General features: G+C 52.4%; 3 protein-coding genes across 3 annotated transcripts in view; 2 read left to right on the plus strand and 1 right to left on the minus strand.

Moving 5' to 3' along the window:
* The first annotated feature begins 63 nt into the window (after nt 1-63).
* Nucleotides 64-4260, plus strand: MYDGF (myeloid derived growth factor). The gene is made up of 6 exons (XM_003213314.3): nt 64-272; nt 1021-1071; nt 1835-1896; nt 2345-2426; nt 2965-3037; nt 3402-4260. Exons 1-6 carry the CDS (start codon nt 117-119, stop codon nt 3479-3481), a joined length of 504 nt encoding a protein of 167 aa, XP_003213362.3. The 5' UTR covers nt 64-116; the 3' UTR covers nt 3482-4260.
* A 1653-nt stretch (nt 4261-5913) lies between these two features.
* TIPE1 (TNF alpha induced protein 8 like 1) lies at nt 5914-12354 on the minus strand. Its single transcript, XM_003213315.5, has 2 exons — nt 12179-12354; nt 5914-7323 (listed from the first exon to the last, which is right to left on the minus strand). Exon 2 carries the CDS (start codon nt 7319-7321, stop codon nt 6761-6763), a length of 561 nt encoding a protein of 186 aa, XP_003213363.1. The 5' UTR covers nt 7322-7323; nt 12179-12354; the 3' UTR covers nt 5914-6760.
* A 1498-nt stretch (nt 12355-13852) lies between these two features.
* The window catches only part of LOC104914214 (uncharacterized), an 11345-nt gene continuing 1352 nt past the window's right edge, over nt 13853-23845 (plus strand). The window contains exons 1-8 of the mRNA XM_085211977.1: nt 13853-14032; nt 14216-14308; nt 17255-17355; nt 19376-19447; nt 19914-20019; nt 20300-20408; nt 21917-22064; nt 23490-23620. Of these exons, the coding sequence (XP_085068103.1) occupies nt 19918-20019; nt 20300-20408; nt 21917-22064; nt 23490-23620 (490 nt within the window). The 5' untranslated portion in view covers nt 13853-14032; nt 14216-14308; nt 17255-17355; nt 19376-19447; nt 19914-19917. The remainder of the gene's footprint in view (nt 14033-14215; nt 14309-17254; nt 17356-19375; nt 19448-19913; nt 20020-20299; nt 20409-21916; nt 22065-23489; nt 23621-23845) is intronic.

Consider the following 23845-nt stretch of genomic DNA (forward strand, 5'->3'; position numbering starts at 1 on the left):
CGCCTCCCTGCCCAGGCTCCCTGCCCGCACTCAAGATGGCCGCCATGGCGCCCGCTAACGGCCCACCGCCCACACTGACCCCTCCCGCCCGCCGTAGCGCGGACTTCCTTTCCAAGATGGCGGCGCCCTGCGGTCGGAGCAGTCGGTGGCTGTGGGCCGCGGTGGTGCCAGCTGCCGTGCTGTGCTTAGCGGTTCGGGCCGCGGAGGAGGCAAGCACGGCTGAGTTCGATGTGAGGCCCGGCGGAGAGGTTCACTCCTTCTCCCGGAGCCTGGTGAGGGGAGAGGAGGGATGGGGAGAGGAGAGTGTACGCGCCTCTCGCTGACTGGTGGGAACGCACGTCGTTCCTCGCTCCTGGCACGGGGATTGGCTGACAGCGAGGGAAGGCGGGACGAGTGGTAGATGGCGGGGTGGGGGTCTGGGCCGGTTGCCGTGGGAGCGGTGCCCAGGGAAAGGGGCCCCCAAGTGTGGGGGGGGTCTACAAAGGAATGAGATCTCCAGAAAAGAAGGAACCTTTCTTCCGGGTACGGATTCCCAAAGAGAAGGGGGTCGGGAGCGCCAAAGAAGGGCCCCCAGCTGAAGGAGATGTGTCGCCACCAAGATGGGATGATCTCTGTGGCCAAGAACTCCCTAGGCCGGGTCGAGAGGGGGGGGTCCAGTGGAAGGAGATGCTCCAAGGGAAAGTGAGGGACTCCCAGGGAAGGATGAGTCTGTGGGGAAAGAGGTGTGCTGAGGGGACCTGGTGGGACGGGAGCTGCAGGTTCCTGCCCACTCCCTGGCCCAGATCCTCAGGGTTCTGTTGAGACCCCCACTGCACCCCCTGGATGAGGGCCTTGCAGCCCCCACTGATATTGGGGCTCTTCCTGGGGTTAGACCAGTGGGGGATGCTCAGTGCCCACAGCCCCCATGGCCTTCTCAGGTGTTCCCATGTCTCATGTTGGTGAGAAGTTACTGATGTTGAGCAGGTAGATTCACACAGTTTGTCACTCCATGGCCAGGCCGCTGATCTTCTCTTTTTCCAGGGAGATTACACCTGCACTTTCACATACTCTGCTCAGGGAGGAACGAACGAGGTGAGTTGGGCAATTTGGATGCTTACTTTGCGCTCAGTCTGGCTGCACAGAACAGGATTCTGTTGTTATCAGTGCTGACAGCAGTAGTAACTGGGAAGGACTGATGTGCCTCAGAAATAAAAGGCTGCCTCGGTCGGTCAGTCATTATTTTGTCCCCTAGGTTTAGTCGTGGCCAGGACAAGAAACTTCTTTTTCTACAAGGAGGAAGTGGTTTCCTTTGTGATCAGCTGATTCCAGGGCCCAGGAGCTGAGGGAGGGTGGTGGCACCATTTCCAACGCCACGTGTTAGCAAAAATAGCTTTGTTGGATTTGCTCCTTTAATGGAAGCGTCCTCTGCGTGTTGCAGCAATGCTATAGCACACAAGGCCATGACATTTGTAAGTTTTAATGAATCTTGGGGCCAAATGCTTTCAGTGGAGGACAAAGCTATCATTTTGTGCCCCTGTTGGTAGGAAGGGCCTTAGAGGAGTAACTCCTTAGTTTTTAGGAAATTCTGCATAGAACCATGTCCTTTTATTTTATTGTAAAAGGGTAAAAGACTTGTACTCTTTCCTATAACTGCATTGATGAAACTGTGGGGAAAAGAGAAAGGGTGACCAGGCCTCCTGCTTTGTGCAAACAAAATAGAAGGGGCCATCAACAGCTGTTCTGTAATTATGTTTTGCAATTTCACAGTGGTGCTTCTGTGGCTGGGAGGTGGGAATGAGTTGGAAAATGGGAGATGTTTCCCAAGATTAACTGTTGAGGCCTTTCCCCTCTGCAGCAATGGCAGATGAACATTGGAGTCAGTGAAGACAACCTGCTCTTCTCCTGCTCTGTCTGGAGGTGTGTGGTTTAACCTGAAAAGCAACAACAAGCCAGGTGGGGGCTTGGCCAGGGTTCTTCCCTGTGCAGCAGAGATGGTGCTTCCTGGCTTTCCTCTCCCAAGAGACGCTGTGACTTTGGGAGGTCTCTCAAGCCAGCTGGTGTTTCTTCCCCGATCTCCTCACTATACTAGTTGAAGCTACCAGAGACCTAGAGGTGGCTGTGGAGGGAGGGAGCCGTGTATCCTGCCACTCCTCTACATCTCCACCCTCTCTACCAACAGCAGGGATTAGAAGAAGCTGCCTGATTTGCCCCTTCACTGGAAAGTCAGAGCAGGATGGTCTCTAATGCTTGTGGCCTAGAGGGCCAAGAACCAGAGTTAGCCCCTGTGCCTGACCCTTCCCTATGATCTCACCTCCCATATAACCTTTCTCTGCTTTAGATGCCAAAGGCTGTGTTCTTATTTTAGGCCCCAAGGGAAGTCTTACCTCTTCTTCACTCAGTTTAAATCGGAAGTGAAAGGAGCCAAGATAGAATACGCCATGGCTTATGTAAGTCCAAACTGATGACTCGGATATAGGCATGTGGGAAGCTGCTGTAAAACATGGGTTGGACATTGTAAACATTCATGAGACATCTGTCCAGTAAAATGTACTCCACCATGCCCTTAATTAGAGAGTGGTGGCAGTCAGGACCGAGTGTCTGCAGAAACACCCTCCTGCACTATTTAATTTCTGCTCCTTGTATGCTGTGTGTTAGCTGCTGGCTTTGCAGATGTCATTGGCTCCAAAAGACACTATCCTGCCAAGGTGCACAGGACAAGGAGCACCTTGATATGTCTCAGCAAATTCATTCTTCCACTTCTTTGCCTTTCAGTCATCTGAAGGTTGCAAGTTTGTGATTTAAAAGGAAATGGAAACCTAGCCAGGAATTTTCCTTCAGATTTCCTTTGCAGATGTAGTTCTTTCACTCCACATTATTAAAAGACGGAATGTTCATTTTCAAAATGTGCTTTTGTTTATTTGCTTTAAATGCACTAGCTTCTTGGATTACCTCAATTGCATAAGCTTTTTTTCCTTCCTGTTTCAGTCTCAAGCTGCAGCAGGTGCACTGAGTGACATCCCATTAAAACAGGAAGAATTCGAAATCACTGAAACGACAGGTCTGTGAGTGAGAAAACTACGTGAAAAAGGGCCTGGTATGGGAGACAAGCCTGGTTGTCTACCAGGAGATGAGCAGTTAAGCCAATAGGTGACAGCATAGAGGCAGACACTGCACATTATGGAGTCGGCAGTGTAGTGTTTGTGATCCGTAGTTGGCAGCAAGATTTTGCAGGTCTCCTTCCAGTTTAAGTGTTAATTGGCATAGGGGAAGAATGGGTTTATCACAGTGTGCTTGTACTGTGCATGTAAAGAACTTCAGTGTCCAACTTGCTGGCTTTTTATCATCCTGAAAGGGAACAAGCAGGGTTGTTTTATTTATACCTTACCATTTGTTTATCCTATACTTGTTTTCTCTCTTTCTAGTGTCTCACAGGGAAGGCAAGTTCCGTTTTGAACTGTCGAAGCTCATGATTGTAGCAAAAACTCCCCATGATGAGCTGTGACTCTGAAGATGCTGTTGGGCAGTGTTTCGGCCATGAGTCTGTGGCAGACAGTGGAGAGTACTTGTTATTGGGAGTTATTTCAGTTGGCCAAACCTTTCATGTTTTCCGTATTGAGGTGCACTAGGGTCCAAGACAAGTGGGGCATTGAGGTGTTGAGAAAAATGCATTCTGTCTTGTGTCAGAGTAACGGTGTGCTTTGCAGCTGGAAACATCCTCTGAAAATCCTGATCTAGAGCCAGCCATTCTGCTGCCTGCTTTCTACTTCAGTGATCTGCTGAATATGGTAAAGCTGCCCTCTCAAACAGCACTTTGTCTTCCTTGCTAGGAGGAGCAATGCAGCAGCTAGATTTAAGCAAGATCTCCTAAATGAAAGTTGTAAACCCTGGAGTCTCTGGAAGGTGGTAACAGGGTTTCTTTCTCTGGAAGCATTACAGAAGAAACAAATTGGATAGGAGGGGGAAGGAAGGGATAGGGTCGTTCAAAGCCACCTGACTTCTTAAGTGCCACTATGGAAAACCATCACTGGCTTAATTGGAGAGGATGTTCTGTTCCTGTCCTAGTGCAGATTGCAGATTGGGATAACTTGGCATGGGGAAGGCAGAGTTTCTTATTCTGGCACAACCCAGGAATCAATCCAAGCAACACTTTCATGTCTCAGTACCAGTGCAGGACTATTTTCTATGTACAGAAGCATTTTTTTTCTTATCTAAAATATTAACAGCGAGGGAATGTGGAATTCCTATTCTGCGTAAATACACAAATAAAGCATCATGCTCTCACCTGGGTTTGCTTTGGTCTATGATTCCTGTCCTCCAACTGGATACCTAGCAATCCAGTTCAGTGCTTGCTTAGCCAGGAGTTGCTGAGATGTCCTGCAGGAGGTTGGAGACTGCAGAAGATTTATGGGGGTTCTGCCCATCCAAGAGGTATCCAGCAGCCCACAAGAACCTGTAACGCAGTGCTGTCATGATAGATGCTTTGCCCAGAGGTGATACCTGGTGTCAACTGTGGTCATTGTAGCTACCTTTTCTGTTCTGTGGGAATTTCCTCGTCTTTGAGAGTACTTTGCATTGGGAATTTTACAGGCTTTGTTTTCCAGAGTGTTCCTGGATGCTTCTTTCTCCATTGAGTAGCTCCTGGAATTGCAGATAACCTGCAGGTCCCAGGAGTGATCTCTTTCCCTGTTAAACCAGCTGCTTAGAGGGAGTCAGCAAAACAGAATCAAAGGGACTTATTTCCCAGACTCAGATGGCCAGTGTTGGGACTAGAAATTTAGGTTGTGAGGTGGCTCTGCTAGCAGAGGGTGAGTTCTCCATGGTTTCACCAGGATGGGAAAGTGGGTTTGAGGATGAGATAGGTGTTTGCTGTGGGGAGCAGGGAAGAACATTCAGATTAGAGATCTGTAAGTGAGGGAAAGCTGGTGCCAGGCACTTCGTGAGTTGACCTTGGTCCTCTCTCTCACACAGGGGAGTAAGAACCCCTGGGGACAAAGAAAACAGCTGTGATTCAGTAGGGACTTCTCTGAGCAGAGATGCTTCATACAGTTAAGGAACATGATGCAGCTGGTGCTGACGTGCACATCGAGAACGGAACAGTGAAGCATTTTTGGCTGCCAGTGCAGCAGCATCCATCAGCTCCATTCCACTTTGGGTTCTCTGCATCTATTGATACTCCACCAAGCTCTATGACTTTTGGCTGCATTCTCCTGTGCATGCGCCTGTATATGCACCTTACTCCACATCCTGAGCTTGCTTTGCACAATTAAATTAGCTGTGATATTTAGAGCCATGCTTACGAAATGACAGAGGTAGAGGCTTTATTTCTTTTAATATTAAAGGCTGAAACTTACCACTGCCTTGAGCTGGCAGCAGGAAGGGAGCAGTGGATGCGAGTGGCCGGGTTGTACCTGTGAGCACTGGAGACATCCCACAGAGCACAAGGAACAAGAAAGTCACCAAGATAAGGCCAGCTGATATTGCGCAGTGACTTGTCTCCTAAAAAAGCTATTTTATATTTTCAAAGCAAAGATCAGTGTTTGAAATGGGCCAAGGCTGGTGCATCTATGCTGAGAACACAGCGCACTGTAGGGCTGCCCTTTCCCTTTTGTCACTGAGGTAGTGCTTTTTTTGTTCCTGCTGTGCAGTACAGGGACTGATGCAGGGAAGCGTGTGGGTGCATGTACAGGACCCCATACCTTTGGTGCTGATTTTGCACCATGTTTTTTCCCACCACCTCAAGAGTTGGCTATGCAACACAGTTGTGCCAGGGAGCAGCGGTTTGAGGGGGAGGATCTTTGTTGTCATGCCAGGAAAAGGGAAAGCAGAAGCCTCAGGCACAGCGAGCAATCTTCATGCAAAGGACAAATCAAGCAAGCTAGTGCCCATTGCACTTGTTTGGTGACCATCACCAACTTTGTATGAACCACACGGAGCACCAAGCCAAACCAGTTGAGTTTATTTAAATAACTCATAAGGGCTACAGAGTTTTGTAAAAAATAACAATTAGAACTCACTCGAGGACATGTCAAATGTGTGAAATACTTGGGACAATAACAAAGGAAGGCACCTGAGTGATCATAGTGATACCGTCCACAGGAGGCTGTTGGGGGATCCCAGCTGAGCCCAGGATGAAGAACACAGGGCCACCAGGATGCTTCCAGCCCTGAGGGACCACTGCTCACCCATGCAGTTGGGGATCTTTCTGGTCACCAGGACTTGTCCTTGGGAGACCAAAACCCCTTCCAGCCTGCAAGGCACAGAAGTACTCTCCTAAGTTGGGCAGTGTAAGCCTGGAGCATGGCTTGCTCCCACTGTGTCATGGAGGTACTGGGACCTTGCCAAAATAGAGCCATGATAATGCTATCACACCTGCTCACCAAGCAGCTGCCCATCTGCTTGGATTGGTGTTGCACACTGCCAGTCTTTCGTTTGTTTTCTATAGAAGGATTACAGTCAACTTCAAAGCGGAGAATCCAGTTGTAGCCTGTTCCTTGGACTCGGAGCTAAGAGCACTTTATGGGCAAAGGAAAACCAAGAACGTACAGCAGGAGCCCAGGGAGCCAGAAGCCCTGGAGCACCTGCAAAGAACTCAGCCAGGAGCAAGGTTTGCAGATCCTGGGCAAGGGATGGACAAAGTCAGGAGGTTCAGTCTTTTACATAAAGAGGAGAGAGTTAGCATCACAGAGAAGAAGACAAAGCCCTGTCATCACCAAAATGGCCGTGTGTCCTGTCTTCAGGCTCATAGGTAATGGGATGCTGAGTCATGTTGCCACCAATAGCTTCATATGTTGTCCTCCTCCAGCATCTTGTTGACACCTTCGCAGATTCTCTTCAGGTGCGTGCGGTAGGGCTCGGCTGGCCCGTAGAGGGCTGAGAGGAACTCGTAGTCTGCAAAGTGGTTGAAGACATGGTTGATGCGAGAGTGTGACTTGGCCGTCAGGTGGCTGCTGACAGCCTGGTGCAGGAGGTCCCGGCACTCCATCAGCACACTTGACATGACCCTGCGGTCAAAGGTGAAGTCTATCTGGTGGAAGCTGACTGCTGTCATGGCCAAGGTGTGCACCTTCTTGCGGAAGCGCTCCATCACCAACAGCTCCTCAGGGCTGAACTGCCCATTGCGGTACAGCACGCCCAGCTTCATCACAATCTTGATGAGGTTTTTGATGATCTTCTGGGCCTCTTTGCGATTGTGGGTGTACTCCTTCGTGGCTCGATAGAGCTCGTCCAAGATCTCGCTGCTTGTGTCATCAATGAAGACATTGGCCATGGTCTTGGAAGCCATTTTACTCAAGAGCTTCTTCTGGGCCTGCAGGGCCAAGCTCTTGGTGCTGAAGGAGTCCATCTCTGCAGGGAAAAAGAGGCACACATGGTTCAGCCCACACCCTGGAACTGCCCCTACATCCCCTCCTCCCCGCACACCTCACACTAAAGGTAAGACTAGGAGCAGCTCTTCCTCACGAGGCTCTGGGTGCCAGAGGAGGGGAGCTCACATCCCAGCTTTGGTTTGGGGATGACTTATGGGATGTTCCTGACTCTCTTCCCCTAGTTGCTGGGATAAAACTGCAGCACAATCCCCATGAGGTCTTCACTCTTCTACCTCCCAAGATTGCCGCTGCACTGTTCACTGCTTCCTTACAACCTGACTCATTTCCTGAAGGTTGAGACAGGTGGAGCTGAGTCACCCATTTAGCCACGCGCAGCCCTGTGTGGTGACAGCTGCTCCAGTGCGAGGATGGGTGGGTGGGAGATGCAGGTTGCTTATGCAATTATCTGCATGCAGCACAGTCAGAATGGTAAAAAGAGAGCAGGGAAGGGATTGCTCTATAAATACATCACCATTGGTCCTCTTCATCGTGGAGGGGAAAGAAATATCAAAGCTAAAGGATACTGCTAGAGTGAGAATAAAGTGGATACGCAGAGGAATGGTTTCTGCTCAAAGCTTGTGGTGATCACCCCATGGGCTGAGCCCAGCTCCTGGCACCTCTCTGCCCCTGCATACAACTAGGGCTGGAAGCACACGAAGCAAGCAAGCAGTACTGGAGTCAGATGCCACATACAGTGGTAGGTACAGCCCATAGGAAAAATGTGGTGCTTTGTAGGTATTTCTTTCAATGCAAAAACATTGATTTTTGCCAGCACGGGCGTCAAACTGAGACAGAAGTAACAAAGCAGAAGCTGCTTTCACAGAACTTACTGAGCGCCAACTGCCCCATATACATGGTACTGCCGGAGCTGAGCCCACATCCTGGGCTCACAAATGGCCCCAGCCGCAATCCCAGGCCATGAGCACCCCCCATTGGCAATGAGCTTTGTGCTCTGAATGCTCCCAGTGCTACAGGATGCTGAGTAGGAGCAGTGCCTGTATAAATAGAGATTTCCCACACCTGAGCTCTTTGTTGGGCAACCACAGGCAATGAGCAAAAGCAAACTCCACCCACGGAGTCATGAAAAAATAGGAAGCGCCCACTACTCCAAAACACTCAACTGGAGTCATGGACTTTGCTTCTGCCTTGGTCCTGGGGGGAAGCTTCCACACCCAAAGAATTCAATCAGCTCCCAGCGGGAAATTTTATGGGCTTTTTCCTGCTGGGAAGGGTCCCACTGACCCCTGGTCCCATTGTTGGCAGAGGGGCTGTCGCCACTATCAGTGTGCGGAAGAGTCTGCTTTGCCCCACCGAGCAGCCTGCAGACTGAAATAAACCACCAGATTTCCTTCCTGTCACTCAAGTCTGCAGCCCTGTGCTGGGCTTGTTTTTTTCCTTCTTCTTTTTAATGATAGCGCCCTTGAAACCTAGGGTTTTCTACTGAAAGAGCAGCAATGCTGTGCGCTGAGCCCTGCTCTGGAAGAGCACAGTGCAGCGTGGCCCTGGCAATGAATAGTGGCTTTGCACACAGCCACTGTCATATCTTTGGGCTTTTTTCCACCTGTTTTGCAGGAATCTGAACCCAACTGAGAAAAGCAGAGCGTCCTGGGAGCTTTGCAGACTCCAGCAGGACTCGAAGGCATGGCACCATGGGGCACACCATGGGGCTCAGCTGAAGGCTGCAACATCTGCACTGGGTTCTATGCCCGGACATCCTGTGGGAGCTGTGAAGGTGATGCTCCAACATACCCCAAAGCACGGCAATGGGTTCCTGCCAGGCTGGGCACATGCGAGATCCTTGTTTCAGCTCAGGGCTTTGGTTAAGCACTGAAAGCTGCTCAGCTGCAGGAGCAGAAAGAGACCTGCAGATATAGGAGCAGGAGGTGCAGAAGTGGGGTGGAGGAAGGAGGACACCCTCTGGTCTGGGGGATGAAATTCTCATCCACAGAGGGAACAAAAACCCCATTACTGGGGCCAGGGGAGTCCCAGTCTCACACCCCACACTCACCCCACACTGGTGTCGATCCGACTGCCAATCACCAGGTGTCCACAGCACTTCACCACATGGCCCCGCTGCACTCCTGGCAGCCCCACAGCAGCTCTCATGGCAGCGGGATGAATATTTGATGCAGGAATGTAAACACACCTCAATAATGCATGGGGCAGTGTGGAGCAAGCGTGCAGAAGGGAGGGCTTGAGCTGGGAACTCCTCCACTTCCCAACCATGCTCCTGCCCACCCCACCACACTTCTATTCCCTTCAACACAGTCCTAAGGGCAGCACCACTGTCTCCTAGTAGGCCCAATGCAAAAAGTCAACATTTCAGGATTGCCATCTCCCTGGCTCCCGCGTTGTGTATGCCACCCCCCCCCCACTGCCACTCAGGGAGATGCAGGCACTGTGCCACACTGCTGCTCTGCTCCCCATTGCCACCCCTATCACTTTCCTCTGCCAACCACCAAGTGCCCAACCAACATTAATAAATTAAAACTCATCGCTGCACCAGATCACAGGAGAAGGGCCAGAGCTGCTGGGGTGTAACCGGAGCCTGACCCCAGCCACATGCTGGGTGGCACAGAAGGAAGCCAGCACCTCTGGTTGTCACTGCTCTGTGTGTGTGTTGTCATGGGTGCACACAGCCCTGCAGGGACATGTGTGCAGAGCAGAATGAGGCCAGAGGGGAAGCACCTTGCAGCACAGGGGAAACCTTATGACCCAACAGGGTGAGCAGGAGCATGGTGAGGGGACAAAGAACACTGTGGGATGAACCCTGAGCCCTACGCACTGCCTCACTTGGTTGCTCCGTGGCCCTGCTCTGCTGTTCTGGGACTCACTGTTGAGTTCTGGGCCATGATTCCCTTTCCCTGGGCCGTGCAGCAGCAACACAGCAGTGCTCAGAGCAGCTCCAGCACTGCTCACAGCCCCCATGCCATCCTGCTGGTGGCTGTGCTGGGGTCAAGGAGCACAAGCCCAGATCCTCAGCAGCAGCAAAAAAAAGGGAAGAGTCTACGCAAGATGGCAAAATGCCTTTGGGAGGTTTTTGAGCTTTTATAACCTGAAATTCCTCCAAGAAAAAGTGTCTTGCCGGAGGAAAAAGTGTCTTGCCCATTCCTGCAGCACAGCAGAGTGGCGCACACAGGGCACAATCACCTTGGTGACAAGGGGCCAAAGGCAGCACAGAAGGCCTGAGGGATGAAGAGAGCCAGACCACAGGCAGAGTCACTGCAGCACCCTGCACACATCCATCTCTGCTCATCCTGGTGCCCCCTGCCACCCAGTGGGACATAAGCCAGGAACATTGCAACAAGCTCCTTTGCAACAAGCCCAGCATCCCCGAGCAGCCTGCAGGGCTGGGAAACACCTGACTTGACCCCAGATCTGAATGGGCACCTGGGAACTCCAGTGTGCCCAGCAGTTCCAACATGCCCATGCATGGAGCTGGGTGAGGGGCTTCCACTACCAGCCCAGCCTCAGGCATGGGAGGGGAGAGGGGTCCTGCAGTTCTCCCTTCCCTGGGATGTGGCCATGGACGCTGTGTGGGAACAACTGCTGGCACCTGGAGGGGGCCCTTGGGGAAAGCACCTCTGTGCCATGCTTGGAGATCTGGTGGTGTCATCATGCCCAGCGGCTCAACCGCTGCAGCATGAGGAGAAGGAGGAAGGGGTTATTTTGGAGCATCCATCTCACCTTCTATTTCCTCCTTCCCTTATCAGGCAGCCAACAATCGCTCTCTCCTGTGGCAACTTCCTTTCTCCCTCACCAGGAGGAGACAGAGGCTCAGGAGAGCGATGGGGAAGTGCAAAGCAGAGGGGGAAGCAGCAGTGCCGAGGCTGCACAGCACAGTGCATACTTCCTGCCCCTGGAAGGATGCAGCAAGGGCAAAGCTAAGCAAAGTTTTGCAGATAGACTTTATCCTGATGGAGACAGTCCTGTAACGGGACCACTGCTGCAGCCTTCCTCCAGCAGTGCCGTTTGTTTGGGTCACAACACAATGTTTGCAGCACTCTAAAAACTTCTTGGTGTGCTCTGCAGTAGTCAAGATGGTTGCATCTCACACCAGGGCGGAATCCTCCCAGCCTCAGGGGTCCATCTGTGGTGCTTGGGGGGGGGCTCCAGGCCCCTGGGAGCTGTGGTGCCCCGCAAGTCCCCCACATGTGCAGGTTGGGGCTGCCATGGAGTGAGAGCCATGTTGGGCACCGTGGCCCTGTTTGCGCAGCTCGGAACAGCACATCACATCCTTCCTGGAGCCGCTTCTCCGCTTCCCTTTGCAGACCCTGGTTCGGCTCCCCCAGGCTGCAGAAACCCAAACGCCCCCCGCTATGCAGGAAGATGGGGATCAAAGTATATTTCTTCAGCAGCTGCAGTGAACCCCTCTCCTCTTTGCCGTTGTCCCACATTTTACCCAGAGGGGAAGCCGAGGCAGAGCCCCACACAAGACCCAGCTGCCCCATCAACACGTCCCACGAAACCGTGCCGCACCGTGGCCCTCAGACCCACACTCGTGCCCTGGGACCCCTGCGGGACACCCTGCTTCCCGCACTTTGCCAGCACATAGTCCCGGGGCAGCCCGGAGCCGCTCAGTTCTCCCGGCGCAGAGTTCCATCCCCCTCCCACCCCCACCGCTTTCAGAGCCCTCGGAGGCGCTTCTCCCACCCGGACAGGGGGAGCTGCCGCCGTTGCCGCCGCCGTTGCCCCCCAGAGCCGCCCAGTGCACCTCAGAGCACCCCAGTGAGACCCCCAGTGCACAGAGCCGCGGTTCGGTAGAATCTCTCCGCACGCAGCCCCCCGCGGGGCCGGAAAACAGGGACAGCGAGCCCCGCGCCCGCAGCCCTTACCTGTACCGGAGCCACAGGGCTCCTCCGGCGGGACGGGGTGTTTATTTTCCCGGGGCCTCTTCGTGCCCGGCCACAGCGGCGCTGTACCTGTATCCCGTACGCCGCCGTGCCCGGTGCCCCCGGGCTGCTCCGGACCGAGAGGGGCCGAGCGCGGCTGCAGCGGGGGCGGTGCGCACCGGCGGTGCTGGCCAATGGTGACGCGGGGCTTGCTACGAAGCTGCCAATAGGAGCGGGACAGGGGAGTACCGAGGGGCGGGCTTCCCTCTCGCCCGGGGGACATCGGCACCGGGACGGGTGACCCTTCCCTGATGTGCTGCGGGACTGACCAGCCCCGGCTGGAGCCCGGCAGTCGGGTACCCGAGGGCAGCTCCAGCCACTGCTGTCGTTCCGGTGCCGCTGAGCTGCTGCCCAGTAGCGCCGAGAAAAGCCGCCCCTGGGCGGCGAGGAAATCCAACGCGCAGTGGCCGTGCTCCGACCAAGGTGGGGGTGAGGGAGGGGTCCTCTGCCTCCACTCAGTGTGGTGCCGCCCACTCTGAGAGGCTCTTGGGGGGCCCTGGAGGGCTCTAAGGGGCACTGCTGGGCACCTGGGGGCTCTGAGGGACACTGGAAGGCTCTGAGGGGCGCTCGGCAACTCTGGAGGTTACTGGGGGGGCAATGAGGAGCTCTGAATTGCATTGGGGGTCTCTCATGGGCTCTGAGGGGCATGGGGGCTCTGGGGTGTATTGGGGGCTCTGAGAGGCACTGGGGGACTTTGGGGTGTATTGGGGGCTCTGAGACACACTGGGGGCCCTAGGAGGCACTGCGGTGCCTTGGGGGGGCTCTAAGGGGTACTGGTGGGCACTGGGGGACTCTGAGAAGCACTGGGGAGCACTGAGGGACTCTGAGGGGCATTGGGGGGCTCTGAGGAGCTCTGGGGAGAACTGGGAGGGCTTGGGGAGAATTGGAGAGAAGTGGGTGGCTCTGAGGGGCACTGGGGAGCACTGGGGTGCTCTGAGTGGCACTGGGGGGTTCTGAGCGGCACTGGGGTGCTCTGAGGGGCACTGGGGGCATTGAGGGGCTCATTGTGGCACTATGGAACACTGTGGAACTGGAGCTCTGGGGGGTGCTGGGGGGCGCTGGGAGTCTGGGGACCATTGTGTGGCGCTGGGGGGTTCTGAGGGGCCCTGGGGGGCCCTGGGGGACTTGGTTGGGCTCTGGGGACTCTGAGGGGCCACTTTTCTCCCCAAAATATGGCATTTTCTCCCAGAAATGCCACTTTTCTCCCAACATACAACATTTTCCCCCAAACATCAATTTTCTCGTGGTCCCCGGTCTCTGCTGTCACCGTGTGGCAAATGTGCAGAACTGCATGCGTGGTGATGTGCCGGGAGCCCTGCATGTGTGGTGCTGTAAAGAGAAAAGCGCATGCGTACAGGTGTGCCAAGAAAGGCGCATGCGTAGTGCTGTGCCCAACCTTGCATATGCGTAGTGTTGTGTCAATGCAAACGCATGCGTAGTGCTGTGTTCCTTCTGGCGCAGGTGTAGAGGCGTGCCGGGATGGCGCATGCGTAGTCGTGCGTCAAAACTACCGAGTCGTACTGGTCTTTCCAGAGCCGAGCATGCGTAGTACCGTAATGAAAATGGAGCATGCGTAGTGCTGTATCCAATTAGCAGCATGAGCAGAAGTAGTAGTAATATTATTATGCCGGAACTGGCGCATGCGTAGTACTGTGCCGGACGTGGCACAAACGTAGTGTTGTGGCAGAAGTGGTGCACGCATACTGGTTTGTCGACAACAGCACGTGCTTTGTACTTTGGGCGCTGGCTTTTGGGCTTTTTTGGGGCGGTCTGGGGGTCCATGCGGCTTACATCAAGGTACGGTGCAATGAGTCATACTGCTCAGAGTCTGAATTTGGGGCGTTTGGGCTTTTTGTTGTCATAGCAGGAATCCATCTGGGCCCTGGATTTGGAGTTTGGAGACAGGTTTGGGGCCAGATGCAGGGATTGGGGCTGAGGTGTGGGGCGACCAGGTTCTCAGTACCCCACACATTCCAGCAGGAGGTGGAAGATACAACAGCGTTGTGCGAGCAGCTTCCATGTCCTCATGGTGATGGCAGCGTTCTGCAGGCAGGGACTGCTGCAGCAGCGCTTGTGAGTGTGACCTGCAGCCCCATAGCGACTCCCAGCCCCGTAGCACCCCATGCCCTACCTGGACTCCCAGTTCCCATAGTGAACCCCAGCTCCACCTTGACCCCCATGGCTGACAGCCCCTCCCCAGCCCAGCTTCACAGTGTGGGAGTGGCACAATGAGAAGCTGTGAGGCTCACCCCACAGGTGTGGGGCAACCAGGCCAGGGGGCAGTGTGTGGGGCAGAAGAATGAAGGCATTGAGGTTGGGGTAGAGGGCACCATGTAGTGGAACAGAATTTGGGAGAAAGGAGAGTAGGGGGGGAATGGGGGCAATGAGGGGGAATTGTGGGGAGGAGCTGTGAGATCAGTGGGGTAAATCAAGTGAGAGCTGTGGTCAGTGGAGTTAAAGCCAGTTGGTAGCCAGTCACAAGTGGTGTCCCCCAGAACTCAGTACTAGGGCCACTCCTATTTAACATCTTTATCAATGATCTTGATGAGGGTATTGAGTGCACCCTCAGTAAGTTCACAGACAACACCAAGTTGGGAAGGAGTGTTGATCTGCCAGAGGGTAGAAAGGCACTACAGAGGGAGCTGGACAGACTGGATCAATGGGTTGAGGCTGAGGAATGGTGTGGTGAGCAGCACTAGGGAAGTAATCTTGCCCCTGTACTTGGCTCTGGTGAGGCCCCACCTAGAGAACTGTGTTCAGTTTTGGGCGACTCAATACAGAAGTGATATTGAGGTGCTGGAGCAGGTCCAAAAAAGGGCAACAAGGCTTGCTTCACAAGCCCTTCAAGCTTGGAAAATATGCCCTATGAGGAGCAACTGAAGGAACTGGGGCTGTTTAGGCTGTGGAAGAGGAGGCTGAGGGGAGACCTGATTGCTCTCTTCCAATACCTAAAAGGTGATTGCAGTGAGAGCGGGGTTGGCCTATTCTCACTGCTGACAAGTGATAGGACGAGGGTCTTTTCCAATTGCAGTCGTGTGTGTTTGGTGCCGCAGGCAGCAAGGCGCATGCGCGCAGGTACGCGGAAGTGGTGTACGTACGTTCTTGTCGCTCTGTGCAGTGAATCCTCCAAGCTTTGTTATGGTTAGTCCTCCAGGCAACAGCGCGCATGCGCCAGAAAACTCAACTAGCATTCAAATTCACAGCGCCTTAGGTGCAGGCGAGCAGTCGATTCTTGGACCACTGGCTCAGCAATGGTTTTCTCTCTTGCAGTCGGCCGTGCTCCTTGTCTGTTTCATCAGACAATTTGAACTCATGCCTGCCTTGGGAACAGGCGATTCTGGCTCCCAGCGGCCCTTGCACCTGTCACATGCATAATAAGGAGTCGGAAACGACGCATGTGTACTCGAAACTAGCATGCGAAATGATCGGTGCACGTTGCTGCACACACAGTGCAGTGCCAAGTGAGGCTCATGCGCGTTGCCGTCCCGGGGCTGGCGCATGAGTAGAACTTTCTTGAGACAGGCACGTGCGCAGTGCAGTGCCGATTGTGGCGCATGCGCAGTGCAGTATACAGGCTGGGACACATGCAGCGCAGTCCCGAGACTTGCACATGTGCAGTGCCGTGCTGACGCTTGGGCATGCATAGTGCTGTGCCGAGAGTGGCGTATGCGTACTGCTTTTTTTTGAGGCTTGCGCATGCACAATGGGATGAGTGGCACATGCGTAGTGCGGTGTGGAGGGCAGTGGTTGTGCAGTGCAGCGTATAGGCTTGGGCATGCATAATGCTGTGCTGAGAGTAGCGCATACGTAGTACGGTGTGGAGAGTGGCGCTTGTGCAGTGCTGTGTATAGGCTCGGGCATGCGTAGTGCTGTGCCGAGTGGCACATGCGTAGCACCTAACCGATACCGACACATGCGCAGTTCTGTGCCAGGGCTGGCGCTGCTGCACGCCGGTACCACGACAGCGAATCTCTGAGCTGCTCGTGTCCCACTGCCGCTGAGAGGGCTTTTAAACAGCTGGGAGACGTTGCAGGGCTGGGGGTGGAAGGGGACGTTTACTAGATCACCAGGGTGGCGAGCGAGTTGGATGCCGCGAGGCGCTGAGGGGCAGCTGTGAGCTGAACCGGTCCATTCCTGGGTGGGCTCGGGCATAAAATGGCGGAAATAGATGAGGGACATTCTGAATTAGAAGGGGGAGAATATCGCTGAGCCATCAGTCCAAGAATTGACTGCTTGCCCGTACTCGTAGTGGTTTGTGGAAACAATTGCTATCTTTAATTTGATGGGCGCATGTTCGCTATTGCCTGGAGGACTGATCATCATAGAGAGCAGCAGATTAGCTGCGCAGAGTGGGTTAAACGCCACTTCCGCATGTGTAGGTGCATGAGTTATGCTACTGGCAGGACTCAGTGGCAGACAACAGCAGTTTCCGTGCATTGGCCACGAGGTGGCAGCAGAGACCGTATTTTGGGGGAAAAACAGGTATTTCGGCGAGGAAAAGCCATATTTTTTGGAGAAAACAGGTATTTCTGGGAGAAAATTTTATATTTTTGTGGAGAAATTTGCACAACAGTGTCTGAAAACCGCAGGCCTTATTTTGAACTGGAGCGGTCTTCTCTGGTCATGAATACCCTGGGAGCTGCAGTTATTCTGCTCTTATATCCCTTCATGTAGGAAGTTTTCAATCCACTGGGCTGGATTATTTCCTTTTAACTTGCCTGTGCTTGATAAGATCTTATGATGAGGAATACCGATAGCAGAACTATAAAACCATGACAGAGGGGCTGTGGGGGGCTCTGAGGGGCACTAGGAGACATTGAGAAGACCTGGGGGACACTTTGAGCTCTTGGGGGGACCACGGTTCTGAATGGGCCCCCACCACCACTCCCTTCCCATCTCCTTTGAGCCGCACCGCTCTCTCCTTGTGGAGCTTTGGGGCTCCTTTCCCCTCCCATCGCTTTCCCTGCACGTTTTCCTGGCTGTGTTCTCCTATTCCCATTGTTTCTTACCTTTCTTTAGGTCCTGCTTTTCATTCCAGGATCTCCAACCTTACAGAGGAAATGGGGTTCATCTCAGAAGGTGACGATCACCTTCAGCTTTAAGCTTCTTATTTCAGTCAGGTGGGTCCTAAAGCAGAGCTGTTGGTGGAAGTGTCAGAGAAGGAGTTAGAAGCACTGCACGTCTCATTAGGAAAGTGAATTAATTACACTGATTGATTCTCAAGGTGGTATTTCAGCCATGGAAGCAGCGATGGGCTTTAATAGCCTTCAGTGCTCCCTGCACGGAGGCATCCCTGAGGGGTTCTGATGGGTGAGGTGCACCCGCTGTGCCCAGACCCCCGTTGCAGGGTGCACAATTAACAAACATACAGTTTGCAGAGTGGCGTTGTTAGAACGGTATTTTACAGGTTTCATAGTTAGAAAGATTACTGCAATAGTAAGTAATTGACAATCAAAAATAAATGAAATGCCCAGCCGTGTCCTAGGCTTGCAGTAGAAAACTCCAAAGGGAAGGACCTCCAGAAAGAGATTGTGACACAGTTATCTCTAGATCTGAGTCCGTGACAGGGGCACAAACCCAGTAGATAAAAGAGAGAAGAAAAAAAACTATCCTACATATCAACAGCACAGCCAGCCCCAGCCCCGTGACCAATGAGACAAGGTATGTGGTGGGCTGTGCACTCCAGGGGGGGGGGAGAGAGTAGGGAGATGCAGATTGGTCTAACAAAAAATAAAGCAATGGTAGTGATCTGAGGTGGAACAGTAACTTAATAAATCCAACCACAACCAAATAAAATGAGAGAGAAACAGAGCATCAAATAGGAGTTCCTACACAGGAGAAGCACGTACCTTTTTCTCTGCTTTGATCCAGCCAGGAGATCCACCTTCCCTCCTCTGTACTCCAGGTCCTCCAGGAATGCTGCTCCTTTCCTCCTATCTGAGAACCCAAACAGCCCATAATGGCAGTCCAAGGAGCAGAACACAAACTCTTTAACTTGCTTTATGTAATGTTCTGATGTGGAACACTGACAACAAAAGTCACAAAAGTACAGCAGAGATCCTTCCTCAGTAACATCCAGCCCTTAAATGGGGTCGAGGAGAAGTGCAGCCAGGTTCCACCCTTCCATTCACACAGCTGAATTGCCTTCAGCTGTGCTCCTACAGCTGACTCAGCTCTTGCCTCAGGTGATCAATCAGTGGTTCAGGCCCTGACTCAACAGCTCCCACTCACAGAACCATAAAATGACAGATGTGTGTCACTGGGAGCTGTGGGTGTGCAAACAGCACTCGCTGCATTCCTAGCAGTGATTCCAGCCCTCTGCTGTCTGGGCTGCTCACACAGATATCAGCATCTGCTGTGCCAGCACTAAGATCTGTGCTCTGTTAGAAGAGTCACTATATAATCAATGAATATTAAGATATTACAATTACAAAATAAACAGAAGAGTTAGGCAAAACAGATTATAATAATGAAAAGAGAATAGAAAGAAAGCTTACCCTTATCCCGGGCTCACTCACCAAACTCCAGCAGAGTGGATCTCCAGCAGAGATCCTTCCCCACTGGTGGCCAGCCCTTAAATGTGTCCAGGAGAGGTGCAGCCAGGCTCCGCCCCTTCCTGCAGCACAGGTGAATTGCCTTCACCTGTGCTCATTGCTGACTCATTGCTCGCCTCAGGTGATCAATCAGAGGTTCAGGCCATGACTCAGCAGTTCCCATACAGTCACCAATTAGCATCAGGGACAGACTGGGATTAAAATAAGTGAGCTATTGCAGGTCCTCCAGCTATAAACCTCCCTTAGCAGCCATTCATGTTATTTCTTTTCTTTGCTCTATGGCTGTACCGGCACTTTAAGGGCCAGCCTGAAGCTGTGATGGAGCACCTGGGGAGGGGTGCAGCCCTGTGAGCACAGCTGGGGGCAATTTGGCCATGGGTGGGGCAGAGCCAGGCTCCACCCCTCCCTGATCCCATTTAAGGGCTGGGAAGGGCAGGGGCAGCATCTGAACCTGGGGAGTGCTTCATTTGGAGTATGGGGTGTGCCTTGCTCTTTAGATGGAGTGAGTGATTTTTTTTTTATATTTTATTTTATTTTATTTTTTTCCTCCTCTATTGTGGGGCTGCCATTTCTCTTTTTTTGGCAGGGAATCCCGATTGTACTTAAGGGCTGGTAGTCATTTGTACCTGGAAGCTGCTTCCTTCACTTCAGAGTGTGGGTGAGTATTGGTCCTTGGAATGGGGTAAGTGGTTTTTTTTGTTGTTGTTGTTTTGTTTTTTCCAGGGTTGTGATCGTTTCTTTTTGGGGGATCCTAACTGCATTGAAGGGCTGGTAGCTATAAAGGCAGCATCTGAACCTGGGCTGTGTGGTGAGCCCTTAGAATGGGGTGAGTGATTCCTGCTTTATTTCTGAGCTGTGAGTTCTGCATTTCTGGAGGATCTCAAGCTGGATTAGAGCAGCTGTATCTGCTATGTGTATTGTTTCCTCTTCAATGGTTCTCACCTCATAATTTCCAGTCTGGGGCTCAGAATGTGATTTGTCTGCTCCCACATAATCCCACTTTATGGCTGTAATTCACAGTGCCATGTGTTAATTGCACCCATACGGAGTTTTTTAAAGGCATTCTGTACATCATTATCATGTATTAAATTACATTCTGCATCTCTTCTTATTTCATTTTGCAGCCCAATGGGTTTAAGGATTGCCTGGGCTCCTCTAATCAGTGGCGTGAGATCTGTGCAACAAGTAATGAACATCATGAGCCCATATTGGTGCACTGCTTGTATGCAGGTAGGTCTGCCATTTGGTCCAAGTCCCCCACAATGAACATCCACAACTAGATCAGGTTGCTCAGAGCCTGACCCAGCCTCACCTTGAAAGGGACGGTGCACCCACCACATCTCTGGCAACCTGTTCCACTGCCTCACCACCCTCAGTGTGGAAGACCTTTTCCTTATATTTAACCTCAATTTTCCCTTGTTCTTTCCTTAAGGTATTGAAAGGCTGTTACCAGGTTACCTTGGAGCCTTCACTTCTCCAGGCTGAACAGCCCAGCTCTCCCTTCTTATAGGAGAGATGTTCCATCCTTCAGTTTGTATTTGTGGCTGTACTCTGGATGCACTCCCACAGCTCCATGTCTCCCTGCACTGAGGACTCCACATCTGGACGCAGCACTGCAGGTGAGGCCTCACCAGTGCAGAGCAGAGGGGTGGGGATTGCCTCCCTTCGCCTGCTGACTGTGCATCTTTGGATGCAGCCCAGGATACGGTTGGCTTTCTGGGCTGGAAGGGCCCATTGCTGGCTTGTGTCCAGCTCCCACCCACCAGTACCCTCAGGCCTTGTGGAGCAGGACTACGCTCAGTCCTGTCATCCCCCAGCATGTTTTGGTGGTGGGTGTTCCCTCATCCCAGCTGCTGACCCTGCACTTGGATTTGTGCCCACTGCTCAGCCTGTTGAGGTCCCTCTGGATGGCATCCCGTCCCTCTGCTGTGTCACTGCACCCCACAGCTCGGTGTCATTAGGGTGCACACAACCCCACTGTTTATGTCCCTGATGAAGGGGAATCCCAGATGTTTGTACAAACTGGGTGTAGAACCCCTTGAGTGCAGCCCTGCAGAGAAGGACTCGGGGATCCTGGTGGACAAGAAGCTAGACATGAGCCATCAGTGTGCGCTCACAGCCCGGAAGGCCAACTATATCCTGGGCTGCATTAAAAGAGGAGTTGCCAGCAGGGAGAGGGAGGTGATCGTCTTCCTCTACTCAGCTCTGGTGAGGCCCCATCTGCAGCACTGTGTCCAGGCCTGGGGCTCCAGCACAGGAATGATGTGGAGCTTTTGGAGCAGGTCCAGAGAAGGGTCACTAAGATGATCAGAGGGCTGGAGCACCTCTCTTATGAAGAAAGGTTGAGGGAACTGGGATTGTTTCTCTTGGAGAAGAGAAAGCTCTGGAGAGATCTCATCACAGCCTTCCAATGCTCAAATGGAGCGCATAAGCAGGAGGGGGGACGGCTGTTTATGAGGGTGGATCGTGATAGGACAAGGGGAATGGTTTTAAACTGAGACGGGGGGGGGTTTAGTTTGGTTATTTGGAGGAAACTTTTCATACAGAGGGTGGTGACGCACTGGAACATGTGCTTTAGAGTCACTTCCAGGAGGATCTGCTCTGTGATCACTCCCAGCACAGAGGTGAGACTGACATGATGGTAGTTCCCAGGGTCACACTTGCTATCTTTAATAAGAGGTGTGCTGTCACCTTTTTTCTATTCACCAAGGACTTCACCTGGCTGCCTCCACTTCTGAAATACCACTGAGACTGGCTCGGTGACTGCAGCGGTGAATTCCCTCGGAACTCTGGGACCCATCTTATCAGGACCCAAAGACTCCTGGATGTTTGGGTCCTCAGGTGGTCCAGAACCTGATCTCCCATCGCAGTGTGGGATGGGAAGGGGTCAGTGAGATTGGCATTTCTTCCTCAATCCCCACCTACCAAACCAAAGGTGAGGGCAGTGTATAATGAGCAGTTATCAGAGAAGATGGAAGCAAAAATGTTGTTGGGTACCTGAGCTTTCTCTGGTGGTAAGCAGCATCGTGCACAGAGTGCAGCCACCTTGCTCTGAGAAAGGAGCGCAGCTTTGTGAAAGAAGCACATATGTGGGGCAGTGCCTTCATTACTGTGTTGTGTCCAACAGGTGGCAGCAGAGCTGCGGTGCTCCCGAGTGCCATAACGACTGCGCGGAGATGTGTGGGACTTCATGGGAACAGCAAGGAGCCAGGATCTGCATTTCCTGGAATGCCCCGGAACCTCACTTTGCTGACTGGTAATTGTCTGCCCAGCAGGTAAGGGCAATGCACAGCCACCAGTGTTTACCCATTCCATAGCATGGCACAACATGGTGCTCCCAGAGCTCTTAATTGTACTTCACGGTGCCCGGAAGGCTGCCTGTTCTTTTCTTTCTGTGTTCTCCTTGTTTCTGGCCTTTCACTGTAGTGTTTTCCTTCCCTTTGCCCTCGACGTTCCTTACTGCATTCTCTTGCCCTCCTGTTTTTGCATTCCATGCCACATTCTCTCGGCCATTGCCCTTGGCTTTCTTTCCCGCATTCACTTCAGCATTCAGTTTTGGCGTTCCCTGTCGCGTTCTCTTGCCCTCCTGTTTTGGCATATCCTTCCGTGTAGTCTTGGCCATTGCCCTTTGCATTTCCATGCCACATTCTCTTGGCCTTTGCCTTTGCCTGCGCATTCCCTTGCCCTCCTGTTTTTGTGTTCTTTGTCACATTCTCTTGACCATTGCCCTTGGCTTTCTGTTGCTGCATTCACTTCCGCATTCAGTTTTGGCATTCCCTGCCATGTTCTCTTGGCCATCATCCTTGGCATTTCCTTCCATGTTCTCTTGGCCCTTGCCCTTGCTTGGGCATTCCCTTACCCTCCTGTTTTTGGGTTCCATGCCACATTCTCTTGGCCATTGCCCTTGGCTTTATGTTGCCATATTCTCTTCAGCATTCAGTTTTGGCGTTCCCTGCAGCATTCTGTTTGACTTCCTGTTTTGGTGTTCCAGCCGCATTCTGCATTGGTCTTCTTTGCCGCATTCTCTTTAGCCTCCTATTTTGGCACTTCCTGCCATGTTTTCTCTTACCCTTGCCTGGGCTTCCATCTCATGTTCCCTTGGCCTTCCGTTTTGGTATTTCTTGCTGTGTTCTGTTGGCTATTGCCCTTGGCCTTTCCCGCTGTAGTCTCTTTGGCTGTATATTTTGGCCTCTCCTGTTGCATTCTCCTTGCCCTTGCCCTCATCTTGGCTTTCCATTGGGTGCTCTCTTTGCTTTTACCCTTGCCTTAGCTTGGCTGTTTGCTTTGCATTTACCTTGGCTTTCTATGGGAGTTCTGCTTCCCTTTGCCTTTGGCACTCTGGGGTTGGCTGGGAGGCAGCGTTAATGTTAGCCTTGACCTGAACCCATAGCTGAATGGGAGTTCTAATGATAATTATATTAACCTGCAGTGTATCTGTAAACCAAATTGTTAACGCAATATTAAAAATGTCTCATACCGTAAATGCTGCCATAAAAATAATGCCCCATGTTTTCTGTCAAAGTAGCCTTAATTGTAATTGTAGTGCAGAACACTGTTGTTAAACTAACTGTAACTTTAAACCTATAAATAGCATTAATTATATCCCTAACACTCCCTTGCGTCATCATTAGAGCTACGTGCGGAGGGTGCAGCCCTACATATGTGGGGCAGTGCCTTCATTACTGTGTTGTGTCCAACAGGTGGCAGCAGAGCTGCGGTGCTCCCGAGTGCCATAACGACTGCGCGGAGAGGCGTGTGGGTCTTCATGGGAACAGCAAGGAGCCAGGATCTGCATTTCTTGGAATGCCCCGGAACCTCACTTTGCTGACTGGTAATTGTCTGCCCAGCAGGTAAGGGCAATGCACATCCACCAGTGTTTACCCATTACTTAGTGAGACGCAAGGTAGGGTTTCTAGAGCTCATTTCTACATTTCACGGTGCCCCGAATACTGCTCATCTTATTCTTCCTGCATTCTCCTTGCCTCTGCCCTTTCCCTGCTGTGTTCTCTTGCCCTTCTGTTTTGGTGTTCCCTGTGACATTCTTTTGGCCCTTTGT

The sequence above is a fragment of the Meleagris gallopavo genome, chromosome 30 (assembly GCF_905368555.1).
Source record: "Meleagris gallopavo chromosome 30, MGAL_WU_HG_1.1, whole genome shotgun sequence".
Classification (NCBI taxonomy): domain Eukaryota; kingdom Metazoa; phylum Chordata; class Aves; order Galliformes; family Phasianidae; genus Meleagris; species Meleagris gallopavo.